Source organism: Corvus moneduloides, chromosome 13 (genome assembly GCF_009650955.1).
Source record: "Corvus moneduloides isolate bCorMon1 chromosome 13, bCorMon1.pri, whole genome shotgun sequence".
Taxonomy (NCBI): domain Eukaryota; kingdom Metazoa; phylum Chordata; class Aves; order Passeriformes; family Corvidae; genus Corvus; species Corvus moneduloides.
Window position 1 is genome coordinate 14,200,608 of NC_045488.1, and position 13,608 is coordinate 14,214,215.

General features: G+C 45.0%; 2 protein-coding genes across 2 annotated transcripts in view; one reads left to right on the forward strand and one right to left on the reverse strand.

Moving 5' to 3' along the window:
- The window catches only part of ADAM10 (ADAM metallopeptidase domain 10), a 43,194-nt gene extending 36,198 nt beyond the window's left edge, over positions 1-6,996 (reverse strand). Inside the window, exon 1 of the mRNA XM_032123365.1 lies at positions 6,691-6,996. Coding sequence (XP_031979256.1) covers positions 6,691-6,745 — 55 coding nt within the window. The 5' untranslated portion in view covers positions 6,746-6,996. The remainder of the gene's footprint in view (positions 1-6,690) is intronic.
- A 1,444-nt stretch (positions 6,997-8,440) lies between these two features.
- The window catches only part of MINDY2 (MINDY lysine 48 deubiquitinase 2), a 32,822-nt gene continuing 27,654 nt past the window's right edge, over positions 8,441-13,608 (forward strand). The window contains exon 1 of the mRNA XM_032123214.1: positions 8,441-9,196. Within this exon, the coding sequence (XP_031979105.1) occupies positions 8,537-9,196 (660 nt within the window). The 5' untranslated portion in view covers positions 8,441-8,536. The remainder of the gene's footprint in view (positions 9,197-13,608) is intronic.

Here is a 13,608-nt window from a genome sequence, read left to right on the forward strand (position 1 = left end):
TTTAATTGTTAAATGAACCTGAATCTAGAATACAGTATTAATAACTTGCTTTAAGAACTTGATCAAAACTAGAGAGTTAGTACACTGCAGAATGTGTAAACTCCTGTGCTCCAGAATTTAACTTTCTGTGGTAGGAAGCTTTTAATAAGGAACTCCTTAAATTGTTGCAGACCATTTTTCTTCTCAGTGTTGCAAGATACACTTTGAACAGCTTCAGGCACCTAGAAAAATAGTTTTGAAGTGTGACAACTTACTGAAGACCCAATAACACTTGGCACTGGATCCAGGTCTCATGACCACGTGAAAAGATGAGAGACAGCATTTGACTGAGACACAAAGAATAGTTTTTAAGTGCTAACTACTGTGACAAGACAGCAAAAGACTACTGACATTTAAAGTTTTATAACTGTTCTCTCTGCTAAGGAAAAACAGAGAGGGTTTTAAGCAAAAACTTTTCTTCTTAAAAAAATGTATACACTTGCTGTGATCACACAGGGAAACAACACGCTTTCTTTTTCCCCTTCTCCAAAACTTAAAGAACTCCTTATGTCTTAAGTACTCTCATAGAAACACTTAACACAAACACTCCTGCTGCTCTCTTCTTGCTTAAGCAGAGCAGCTGCATACCACCTAGAGCATTATGGCTTCTCCAAAAAGGGACTTAAGGCTTCAAAATGAACACTTCCAGAAGCCTCTATAACATCAGCATTGCTACAGCATTCAAAGTCTGCAACTGATCACAATCTCCTTCTAATCAAACCAGCTACCTATCAAAAGGAATTATCTTCTTCACAAAGGTAGCTTAATAAATAGCTCAACCTTGGTAACACAAGAATCTATAGAGGATTCTGAGGCAGAAGTTCATTACACTGGAAAGAAAACTTCACCAAGGTACATGAGGTAGGTACAGCTGCTAGCTCCAGTTTCTGTAATTAGAAGACTGCATCAAAAATGAGGAAGTCTATCACAGAATCTGGAAGTGGCACACCCCAAGAAATCATTATAATAGCACACACCAGATCCCGACCTCTGTTACAAACTACTGCCGTTACCTTCTGTAAATGAAAGACTAGGGGTTTGGCTTTTTTTTTGACAGATATCGCATGACAAAGATCTTTTCAATTAAGGATACAATCAGGAAGCCTGCAGTAAGAAACACTGAACCATGAACACCTAAATGCAGATCATGGGAACTGCTCTACAAATTACATGTCATGTTGCCATCAACAAAACAAAGACAGCATGATGCCTTTCCAGGCAATCTGGTGGAGTAAGACAACATTACACTTCACCTAAACACTAAGCTAGAAGACGAAACCCTTTAGGATACAGACATTGGAGAGTGACAAGGGGATAGCTTTTGAACCTGACAGTATAGTCTTCTAAAGACTTGCTAAACTAGATGTGGCATTTCCTATGACAAATTCCCTGCAGGAATGAAGCTTTACTCTCATGGGCTTATATCTAAACACAAGGAAGGACTTTAAACAGAATCCAGCAGAGCATTTAGGCAAAAATGTGTGCCAGTCCCAGTGAAAGATGTTTTGTGCATGTGGATATACAACAACTCTTCAGGATTCCCAGAGAGCTGTGAAGTAAAGTATCTACAGTTGTTGCTGTGAACAAACAAATCCCACTGGACAGGTACGGAGTTCAAGGCATGTATTCTCACCTAACCAGGCCTATGCAAAGGGCAAAATGGATCATCCACATGATTTTAGCTATAAGCTTCCTGGCACAACATGAGCATCTGCATGTAACAGTCATCTGGTGGTCTGTGCTAAATGATTCCCTGGTCAGTTATTTTCCCAGAGAAAACCATGAAGAGTTTCTCCCCCCAGACAAACCCTTCCCAGTCTGCAGGACAGAAATAAGATGAAACGAGCTAGGGAATACATCAGTCACCTGGATATACAGAAATCCACAGGATCAGATAGGATGCATCCAGGAGTGCTGAGGGGGCTGGCTGACACCATTTCAAGGCTTCTCTCAACTTTTTGAGAAGTTACTGTTATAGAGGGGAGTTGCTGACAAATGTCATCCACATCTCCAAGGAGGACAGCCTGGGGATTTACAGGCTGGCCAGACTAATCTCAGTGTCTGTGAAGATTCTGGAGGAAATTTTTATAAAAGCTAGCTCCATGCACAAAAGGATGACTAGTAATAAACAGTAGTGAAAGTTTACCCAAGTAAATACAAATACCTATTAATCTATACACATCATTGTAAAAGAGAACATTTAACTTCCCGTAAGAGGATAAACCAAGCATGCACTGTTCTAGAAGATGAAGTTTACATTAAACCACTCAGATTGAGACTTGCATGACAAATGCAAATAGTTCAAACACAACTCAAGTTTGTTAGTGGGGTGGAAAAAAGCACAGAATACGACTTGATAGAGTATCAGAAACTGTTCAGAAGCCAAGCTAACTCACCAGACAACTCCTATTACTGCAAGCGTCATCACTAATTTGCAGATTTAAAATGCCAGCATGTGATAAACATCTTGTAGAGAATTATTATTATAATTTTAATTAAGATAATCAAAGCAACTTTTGCTTCAAGTTGTTTTCAATATAGAGTTTATCTTTAAAAAGCTCCCTTTACATGGGGCATTGAAGAATGTACACTGCATTCAGATTTAGCATGCCAGAAATCCTACCATATACCCCCTGACTTGGACTTCTCTGAAGAATTTATTCAGGCTGTTGTTTCATAACTGCCAGCAGAAGGGCAGGCCCTGCTGCTCTTTTACATCTACGCTGTTTCTATTCTTCCCTTGCACTGGCACTAGGTTCAGCTGAAAAAATATTCTCTCTCTTGTGGTAAAGTGAGTTTTTGGTGAAAGAAAAACATGTAATCAAGAAGTCAAGTCAGGATCATTTCACTTCACTGAGGCCTCAATTTAGGGCACTGTCAGACAGTGTGGGCAACACCAGTGTAAGCAGATGTCTGCTTTTTATTGACCCTCTTCCTCTCCACCCTGTGAAAGTCCCAGTTCTTCTTCCCCATCAGGCCTGGGTTTGCTCAACAGAGCAACTTTAGTTAACACATCTGGCAGGAACTGATTAATTTTTTTTTTTTTTGATTGGCTTCTCATGCCAGGAGGAGAGGTGGGAGTGCATGGCAGGGGCAGGACCACCGGACAGCAGTAACTCAGTAGAGTGGCCATGGCATACTGCAAAAACGAACCTCTGGAACTTTTAAAAGCAAAAAGAAACTGCAGTCTGAGGCTTTTGGGCAACAGTATTTCAAAGTAACCACCTAAGCACCTAATTTCATTTATTTCTAATTACCACCAGCATTTCTGAAACAACCATCGGACAGCTGTCGTGACTAGACACTGTCTCATCCAATCACATAAAATGAATAATGTTTTTATTTTAAACTCCAAATAAATGCTGGAGGCTGAATACTGCCATATTTATGAAGGCTACTGTTCTTCTCAATTTATACTAAGAACACAAACTAAATCACTCAGATGGTGATAGCTCATAAATGCCTTCCCACAACTCCCCCATGTGTCCAGAAAAAAAGCAGAATTTCTCCCATGCTCACTGGGAAATAGGTAGTTCAATATCCAGCAGCACAAGACACTAAGAAACAACTTGGAAGTCCTAGCAACATAAAAAGAGCATGTTGTACCAGTGAAAACAAACTATTTATCATATATTTGCAATGATATTCAGCATTTGATCAGCCTAGTCAAAGCATGGTCACTCTTGTTAAATCCAAGCTTTTTGGAGGTCTCAATAGCTCTCTTTTGTGTTTGCTATTGCCCTTTCCCTTTTTTAATGACCGTTAGGTAGAAAGAGAGGTTAAATTAGTTATTTCCATTCCTCTAGGAACATCATTATGAATGGATAATTAAGTACTGATTAATATATCTGCATGCATCTTCCTCATGTGCAACAAAGCTACGAAAAGCTGCCAATAATATTGCCCAAACTAAGTACCACTTCACACACATCAAAATTCATAACAGCACCAGAGAGTGAATAGATCCCTTAAGCCAAGCAATTCCAGGGGTGTTGGGTAAAATGCTGAGATTCACTTTTAAAAAAAAGAATTCTTAAAAGTCAGGGTACATATATCTTATCTCAAGTAGACACGATATACTAGAAACTAAATTCTAGCTTTCCCCAAATACTAACAGAAACAAAACAAAATAAAAATTCCTTCTTATACTATTTAAACAGTATTCACACTGACCTACTGGACCACTGGTTTTATGAAGGTAATATTTATGCAGTGGAAGCAAAGAAAGAAAAAGAGAGCACTAAAAGTGATCTAATACCAAAACCTGATCAAGAATGTTTCTGGGCCTGTTAGGCCAAACTTCTGATAACCTGTCTGCTTTAACCATACAGACAAAACATATCAAAAGCTATAAAGCAGCCCAAGACAGACACTGCAGTACACTTCACTACTGCAGCAGCACTACTGATTGCTTTTGATTGCATTCCCCTCACATAATTTTAAGAGTAATATAAACTACAACAGAAAATAATATTTTTAACAAAACAAAGATATTTCACTAACCATCCAAATTATGCTGTACCATTTTTTCAAAGTTGATTTTATGATTCATACTTAGCTGTGAGCTAACATTACAATTGGTTCTGTTAATCTGTACCTTTATATCTAAAGACTATTACAAGAGAGTATGTAGAGTGCCTGCACAGTACACAGGCACAAAGCCTTGTGTAATTCTGAAAGAGTTCAAACTCAGGTATCCTGTAAAAATACTCCAATCTTAGACCCAACATACAAACCCCTAATTATTTCTAAAGTGCAGATTAATGAAATTTCCAAAAGTATTACTGTTTAATACCTGTGTGGCTTAAAACCAGACAACTTTACAGATAAATATAACTTAGCTTCAAGATCTTGTAAAATTAATGAGCGCGAGATGCACTGCCCGTAAATGTAATTTGTTGGGTTCTTTTCAGTTTGCACTGCTCTCACAGTAACTTCTTTAAGAATCACGAAGTTGCCCTTTCCACACAGATATTAATGCCTGTCTAGAAGGAAAAACACACCAATGAAGAACCCTATTTTTCAATAAATAAAAACACAATATATAAGAAACTCTAGAAATGTGAACGCAGGTAAAATAGACCTTCCTAAACTTGAAAGGCTGTTTTTAATTTACCATAGAACTATAGCAAATCTTTCATAATTACATTCAGACTTTTATCAATAAAGTTCCACTGAATATTTCAGAGAAGTGTATTGGCATTATCACTAGATTTCTATCCAGCATTATTAATCTTTCTTTAAAGATGTATCTGCACTGATACATACCAAAGACATGTACTTGTGCCACCTGCTAGTGAGGTGTGCTTCCTAGTGCCCAGAAATGTTGAAAGTGCCCATTCTTCTCTCAAAAAAACCTTAATATGAATTTCTGAAATACATTTCATGAACTTTCTTCTATATATCCAGAGGACGGTACTTTACATGTTTACTACGATTTTTAAGGCACAACTGCCTGCCTGGAATTAAACAGTGAAAACAACCCTCACAACTGGTTAATGAATTATTTTGAGTTAGTTCTGTGCCAGCACCATTCAGTTTAGAAAACAAAGAGGCCTTGAAAGCATGCCAACAATTAAGTCAGAAATATCTTGATAGCTTACAAGAATTTACGAAGAACAACCTAAATTCCTTTGTGTATCCCACTCCTAATCATATAAATAATGGGATGGCTTCTGACCGTGCATATCACCCCGCTTATCTCACAGCTTAGCCACAAGTACAACTACTGAAGTTTCCCATAGTTTGATGTTACTTTTTGAGAATGCGTAAAAGACCAGCATTTAGCGCTAGCTTCTTTGTTAATAAACCTACATATTGATGCACACAGAGGCAGAGCCCAGATAAATCGTGGTGCCAAATGAAATAGAGGAAGTCTTTATCAGTCTTTATCAGCTGTTCCACCCACAGTTCTCTAGAAACACCCTCTCAAGTACACCCTTTTTCTGTACAAAGTCGAAACTATTTTCCCTGCCACGACTTGACCAATTAAACACTACCAGGCGCAGTGGAGAAACTGGCCGGTTCCGAATGCCGACAAACTCCTAACGGGAGCCGATACAGTTACACGTCCCCATAAACACAAGGGAGTTTTCCCCCGGCCTGGGAGAGGGGAGACCCTCCTGGAAGTCACGGTCACGCTTAGGGAAGAACCGGGGCTCGTCTTTTATTTCCTTAAGCTGAACTTTCCGCCTGCCCGTGCTTCCTGGTTTCGGGGACAGGGAAGCGGCCGTGGGGGCGACGGAAGGGAGCCGGGAAGCAGCCACCAGGACCGGGCGGGAAGTCCCGAGGGACGGAAGCGGAGCCGGGATGGGAAAACACAGCCGAGCGCGGAGAAAAGAAGGACCCGAGGGAGAGAGGAGGGGAAGGCAACTGACCCGGTCCTCGGCGGGGAAAGTCCCGGGGAAGGGGCGGGGGCGCCAGGCCAGCCGCGGACGGCGGGGGAGAGGCCCGGGCGGGCTGAAGCGGCGGGCGGAATGGGGAGCCCGGCGGCGGCCCAGCCGCGGCCCTGGCGCCGGAGCGCCCCAGAGAGCGGGGCCCGCCGCCCCCGGCCCCGAGGGCTGGAGACAGGAGAAAGAGAGGGAAGAAAGAGGGAGAGAGGAATGGAGACGGCCCCGAACCAGGGCCCCGCGAGGCCGGGCGGCTCCTCACCTCCAGCGCCCGCCGCGCAGGAGCACAGCAGGATTATCGTCCCCGCCAGATCCATCTCCGCCGGGCGCAGGCCCCGCCGCCGCCGCCGCCGCCGCCGCCTACCCACAGCACATCCGCCCCAGCCGGCGCCGGGCGGGATGGGGAGGGGCGAGTTGGGCGCCTCCCTCCGCTTTGTCCCCCGCCGCTCCGGAGGACTGTTCCCGCCCACAGAACGGCCGCGGATCAGCTGGGATCGGCCGGGATCAGCGGCTCTCCCAGCAGCGCTGCCTCCACTCGGCGCACCGCCGCTCCCTCCGCCCTCGCGCGCGCCAGACGCTGCCGGCGGGGCGGGGCCGCGGGACACGCCCAGAGCGCGCGAACGCCCCGCCCCTCCCGCGCGCAAGGGGCGGGGCCGCGCGGAAGGGGCGGGGCCGCGGGGGACGGGCCCAGGGGCGGGGCCGCCCCGGGCGGGGCCTCCCTGCCGCTTCCGGCGCGCCCGAGAACGGGGTTTCGGAGCCTTCACCGGACCGAACTACGAACACGCCGCACCGGCTGCTGTCCTTTATCCCCTTACTGGATACACGTTTTTTCCTTGTAGGAAACTAATTTACTTTTAAATTATTACTCTGGTTTCCTTCATTCTCTTACCAGATACACATTTTTTCCTTGCACAAACTAACTTACTTACTTTTAGAGTTCTGTTTTAGGTCACCGACTTCTCCCGATGCTCTACGTGTTGTGAAGTGTTGCAGTGTCCCCACTGAACAGGGACTTGTCATGCTGAGACTGTCTTGAACAACCTTCACAGTTCAAGGGTGCAGCAAATTCCTCCCGTAGAAATACAAACGTGAGACATCTGAACAAAATGTTTCCTCTCTTGTTTGTCCACATGCTAATTCTTTCATCAACTGTACCATCTCAAAGATTTATTTTTTATATTAGGGTTTGTGACAAGTTTCTGTCAGTATAATGTCAGCCCATTATACTTGTGCTTTTCCATTCCTATTACCATGTCAGAACAAAAAAAAACTTCCCTCTGAACACTGATACAGCTGAGAAAAGGTGTTATGGAAATGCACATAGAAAGTAAAATTACAGTGAATGTACCTCAGGTAAGGCTGCAGAAGTTGATGCAAATGTTTACAGAGTTCAAATTAGAGAATTAAATGAGAGGATAAATCCTTATCATACCAAGACTATTTAAAATTTGTGATTAAAAGCTGAAGATTTCTGTACGGAGAGGAGAGGTTCATTGGGGTAAAGTCTGAGTAATATACCCACATGAGTTCTTAGAGAATCATAGAATGTCAAGGGGTTGGAATGGACCTTAAGGAACATTTCGTTCCAACACAACCCCCTGCTATGGACAGGGACGCCTCACGCTCAACCAGGTTGCTCAAGGCCTTATCCAACCCGGCATTGAACGCTTCCAGGGATGGGGCATCTGCAGCCTCTCTGTGCAAACCTGTGCCAGTGCCTCACCACCCTCACAGTAAAGAACTTCTTCCTAGTATATAACCTAAATTTCCTCTCTTTTAATTAGTTTATTCAATCAAATTGTTCAAGTTATCTATTACATTCACTACAGCCGTATTTTTTATACTACGACTGTCTAACAAACCGAAAGGAAAAACACCGAGCACCCTTGGGAGAGCCGGACTCACCTGTTTCCCTCCCCTTCCCGCTGCCCGCCCCGCCCCGGGGCCCCCCCGCCCCGAGCCCCGCCGTGACCCGCGGCCGCTCCCCCCCCGCCCGCACGTCCCCGGCGGGGCGGAGCCGGCGCCGCTGCTGTGATGGCGTCGCGGGCGCTGCGGGCGGAGGCGCAGCTGCTGCGGTGCCAATAGAGAGCGGAGCGGCCGGGCCGGGCATGGAGAGCCTGGCGCAGCCCCCGCCGCCCCCGGGCTCGCTGCAGACGGGCGGCGGGGGCGCTGCCAGCCAGCTCCGCCTGGGAGAGGCGGCGGCGGGCGAGGGCGGCTGCAGGGAGGCCGAGGAGGGCGGCGGGCGGCGCAGCCCTTCCCCTCCGCCGGCCCCCGCTCCCGCCACGGCCCCTCAGACGGCGTCCCCCTCCCAGGCCTCGGAGGGTGGTGCGGCGGCCGAGGGCGAGGGGCTGGCGGTGCCGGAGAGTCCCGGAGCGGCGCCCGCCTCAGAGAGCGGTCCCGCGGGAGCCGGCTCCGGGAGCAGCGGCGCTCCCAGCCCGCCGGGGGAGGAGTCCCGCAGCCTGGACTCGCTGGAGTCCTTCTCCAACCTGCACTCCTGCTGCCCGAGCAGCTCCGAGCTCAACAGCGACGCCGACGAGGCGGTGGTGGCGGGGGCCTCCTCGGGGGGCCCGGCCCCGGAGCCCGAAGGGGACAGGCCGGCGGCGGGCTCCCAGCTTCTCTCCGCCTCCAAGGAGCGCTTCCCGGGGCAGTCGGTCTATCACATCAAGTGGGTCCGCTGGAAGGAGGAGAATACGCCCGTCATCACCCAGAACGAGAACGGCCCCTGCCCATTGCTGGCCATCATGAACGTGCTGCTCCTGGCCTGGAAGGTACCGGGCGAGCGGGCGCCATGGCGGGGCCGGGCGGGCGGTGCCGCTCGGGCAGCGCGGGCGGCTCATGTGGCGCTGGCAGCGTTCGGGGCTCCTGAGCCAACGCGGCGTGAGAGCACCGCGGGAAGTTTGTGCTGTTTAGGACAAGGACATTATCGAGAACGCTGGAGAGGGACTTCTGACAAGGGCATGTGGCGACAGGACAAGGGGGAATGGCTTTAAATTAGCAGAGGGCAAGTTTAGATATAAGGAGGAAATTCTTCCCCATGAGGGTGGTGAGGCAGTGGCATAGGTTGCCCAGGGAACCTGTGGATGCCCCATCCCTGATAGTGTCCTAGGTCATGTTGGATGGCTCTCTGGGTAACGTGGTCTAGTAAAAGGTGTCCCTGCCCATGGCAGAGGGGTTGGAACTAGATGATCTTTCAGGTCTCTTTCAACCCAAACCATTCTGTGATTCTTTCAAGACACACACAGGTTTATTTCTGCTGTTAAGCACATGTCTCACATACAGAACTTGGAAAATAAATATTGCCGTGCAGTCTGTTGCCAATATATTTAGGTGCTGCTGTCATATATGGATTTGCTTTGTTATTGTCTTAAATACAATATCTAGATGATGTTTACTAACCTCAACAGTATATAGTTTGCAGATGTGTACAGGTTTCTAGTAAGTAAAGATTACTATTTATAGCGCTGAACACATAGATGATATTTTTGGAAAATAGGTTAGTTTCATATAATAAAGTGTATGCAGAGTTGTACGAAATCCAGAATTGTACAAAATACAGATTTGTACAAGTAACTGCCTGAGTAATAGGGGCACATTCATACAGTTATGCAGTATAGATTGTATTTAAATTAATGAGCAAATCAGCTAAATTAATGAGCAAATCAGGTAGTGATCAAGTCCCACTTTGAGACGTGGAAGTTCTTGTGCTCCATAGCCATTGTGGATGTGGACTTCCCACAGTCTTAAAATAATTTTTTTCCGATCTTTTAAGTAATTAAAATCTAAGGCATAATGTAGTTGTTAACATGTATATGTGAAAGGAGTATCTGTTGGAGAAAAGCTATAAGGTTGTGTGCATTGCAAAACAAGGATGAGGGGCATATCTTGGGAAATGCTGGCAGTTCAGCCCCAGAAAACTGAAGAGCTGATAGAAAGGAGTTCTGCAACAGGACAGCTTTACAGGAATAGCTCTTATGTTGTAGTAGCAAGGGGAAGAAATTTGGTATTGGAAGAGTAAGAGGTTGTTTGCAGTGTAACAGGTCACTTATGAAAAGGTCAAAATGGAAATATGTTAATGAGAAGAAATTTGTTTAGATGCGGGTAACTCCAGAAGATTATTGCTCTTGGATGAGTTACAATTGCTACACATTTTTCTGGGCAGAATAACTCAGACATCAGGAGGAAGATTCTGGCTACAGTGATGTTGATATTGAAGCATCAGTAAAAGCAATATAGGGAAGTTGTGAGTGACTTTAAGGTATTGCTTTGTGTGGGTTCTGCCACCTTCAAGAGGGTGGGAAGGTTGTTGTGGGCTTCTGTTTTCTGTGCTTTCTGTGCTCCCTCTTCAACGTCTAGGGGTGACTTGAAAAACTTAACCATACCTTACCATTTTGTGTGATGGCATTTTAAAAGAAACTGCTAGTTACAGGATTTTCGTTGTTAATCTTTGATTTAATGAAAGATGTAAATGGGACAGCACTGGTCCTGATGTTTGAATTAAAGTTTTTGGAGGTTTTGTTCTTAGCATTCTTCCTTTTCCTTCTGCTGCTGCTCTCCAGCCAGAATTTTAACTGACATTCTGCTGTGATCAAATATTACATAGGTGAGGATTAAGGTAATATCCAGTTTTATAAATAGGCAAAAACCAAAATACCCTTTGGGAGTGCCATGCTGTTTCTTATTGCTCAGATTACAGGAAGTTTTCTATAGTTCTGTCTGTTTATGTAAAACCTCAACAGAATTTACATGAGTTGCAGACAGGCAGCTAAACTGGTGAAACTGTCATCACAAGTTGTTATTTATAGGCTTGAGGGTTTTCCTGTTATTTGGCCATATATCTTAGTTGCTTGTAATTGATTTTCCTAATTACTGCCTCTCCAAATTAGCCTTTCTTTTTCCCAGTTCATAGTTAAGGACCATGTTGACAGTGGTTGGGGTAGCAGCTCATCTGTACATCTCTGAGAGTAGCGTGCTACATGTGGAGGCTGAGGATGGACATCCACCTTCTCACTCCTCCTGAAACAAAATGAACCCTAGACTGGGTCAAGTAATTATAATTTGCGAACAAGAAGGCAGACCAAAAGATGAAAATAGGCAAAAGTAGAGTGAGAATATCGTAATACATACTAGGTGAAAAGAAGCTACATGTAATGGGGAAAAAAGGGCGTAAGAAGGAGATGAGGAGGGAAAATAGAATCACAACAGGGAATAAGAAGTTAAACAGTTACTCTTTTGGTTCTATTCCCCATATCAGCCATCATCTTTCCTTCTCAGAACTTTGTCCTGACAAGGTTGAGAGTTCTCGTCATCCTGTGGATAGATGTGGTCTCAGACGACCTAAGTGCAGTAGGAGTTTTGTAAATCCTGAAATACGAGCACGCACTGTGACTGTTCAAATTCCATTTTGAAAATACCAGGTTTTGGAACTTAGCTTGTAATAAAACTGCTACCTCTCTTTTATCCACTACTTTCAAAGGATACATAAAACTTTGAGGTGGCAGATTGCAGAAGCTATATTTTAAATAATAAAATTATGAAATTACTTTTCTTTTGAAGTGTTTTTGCAGTCTTGCAACTTGTCTTAAGTGTAACTTGCAGTTTAGCCCTAGGAGGGAGAGCTGAGGAGTTCTGCTACAGAAGTGTTACAGTCATGTTCTTCTAAGAAGAAAAACTAAAGCACTGTAATATCAACTTGGAAAAGTAGCTGTTGTGCAAAAGAGTGTGGTAACCACTTAGACCTGTGTGATGCAAGTGAAAGCAGAAGTAGAGATTGAAACAAATATTTTTAAATGTGAGTTGTGTCCTCTGATGTCGAGTAGTGCAGCACACTGTTTTTCAGCTTATTTAAATCTGGAGATTGCTCAGTTTTTGCTCAGGCCTGTGGCTCGCTATGTGGTTAAACTTAGCAATGCAGAGTTGGCTTTTCCAAGTGCCTTTTGTGATCTTTGTTAGATGTAGTTCATGCAACACTTCCTGATAACTTCTGGCACTGCACTAAATGTAATTGGGGGGGGGAGGGATGTGGCAATCATCAGATGCTAAAAGCTTAATGGGGTTTCCATGTGATTCTGCTCTCTGCTTCTTAGGTAGAATGTGATGTCTTGTAGCTGAAGAACTCTGTGAACCTTAACATGCTGCGCAGAAATGACATATCTGAAATGTCCAGGGAAGATTTTGAAACATAAAATAAGCAAAGGGAAAACATTATACAATTAGAATATAAATAATATTAATATTGTCTTGAGACGTGCGTGCTATGGGATATCTTGTCCTTATGTAGGAGAGCAATGCTGGTAGCATATTTGACAGTGCATTTGAAAGTTTTTTGTGTCGTAATCCTCTCAACGAATGGAAGGAGCTGTGTTCCCAACACACCTGGTTCTACTAAAATTTTGGTAACTTTTAAAACTGTGTGAATAAATAAATGTTATATAACCATTTTCTTGCTTAGATGTATCCAAACTGATGTGCAGGGAAGAGGTAGAGTAAAAAATTCTAGTTAGAAATTTTTAGGTTTAGGTTTTCATAAAATTGGCCTGTTTCAGAGAAGCTGTGCACAGTGTACTCCTGCTGATATCCACTTCATTAGTGAGAGCCTGCAGTGGTGGTGCCTGGTCTGAGGTCTGGCACTGGCCCTTCACACGTGATGTACTGTCCCTGTTGCTGAGCTGCCCGGCCGTATGGCCGGAGTTTGCACAGATTGCTTGGATGCGCTCGGAGCACGCTCAGCGGGGCCCTTGGCAGCCTCCCTTCCTCCGGCACCTGTGGGATGAGGTGAGCCCGCAGATCAGGGGGCCTGGAGCTGTGCCCAGTCACAGCAACAAGGCCACTCCGAGGGGCTGAGGGAAACCTGGCTGAGGGGGAGACGCTGAGGACATGGAGTGGCAGCACACGCTGTCGGGCTGTCATGTGACAGGTTCATGAAGCTGTTCCTGCAAGGCTGGGAGCACTTATTTGCAAAGAATATTAATTGGTTTTTGTCAAAGCTGCTTGAAGCTACCCTTACCTCTCTAGAACACTGTGTTCAGAGGAGTTGGATGTTTTAGATAAACATGTTTTGAGACCATAATATAAGTCTTATGTAAGACTTATTATATAAGCCATTAGAAATTTTCTTAGGCCGTTTCTATATTCACAGTATTTTTGGAAGTGTTATCCTCTGTGCATGACTATATAACTTAAT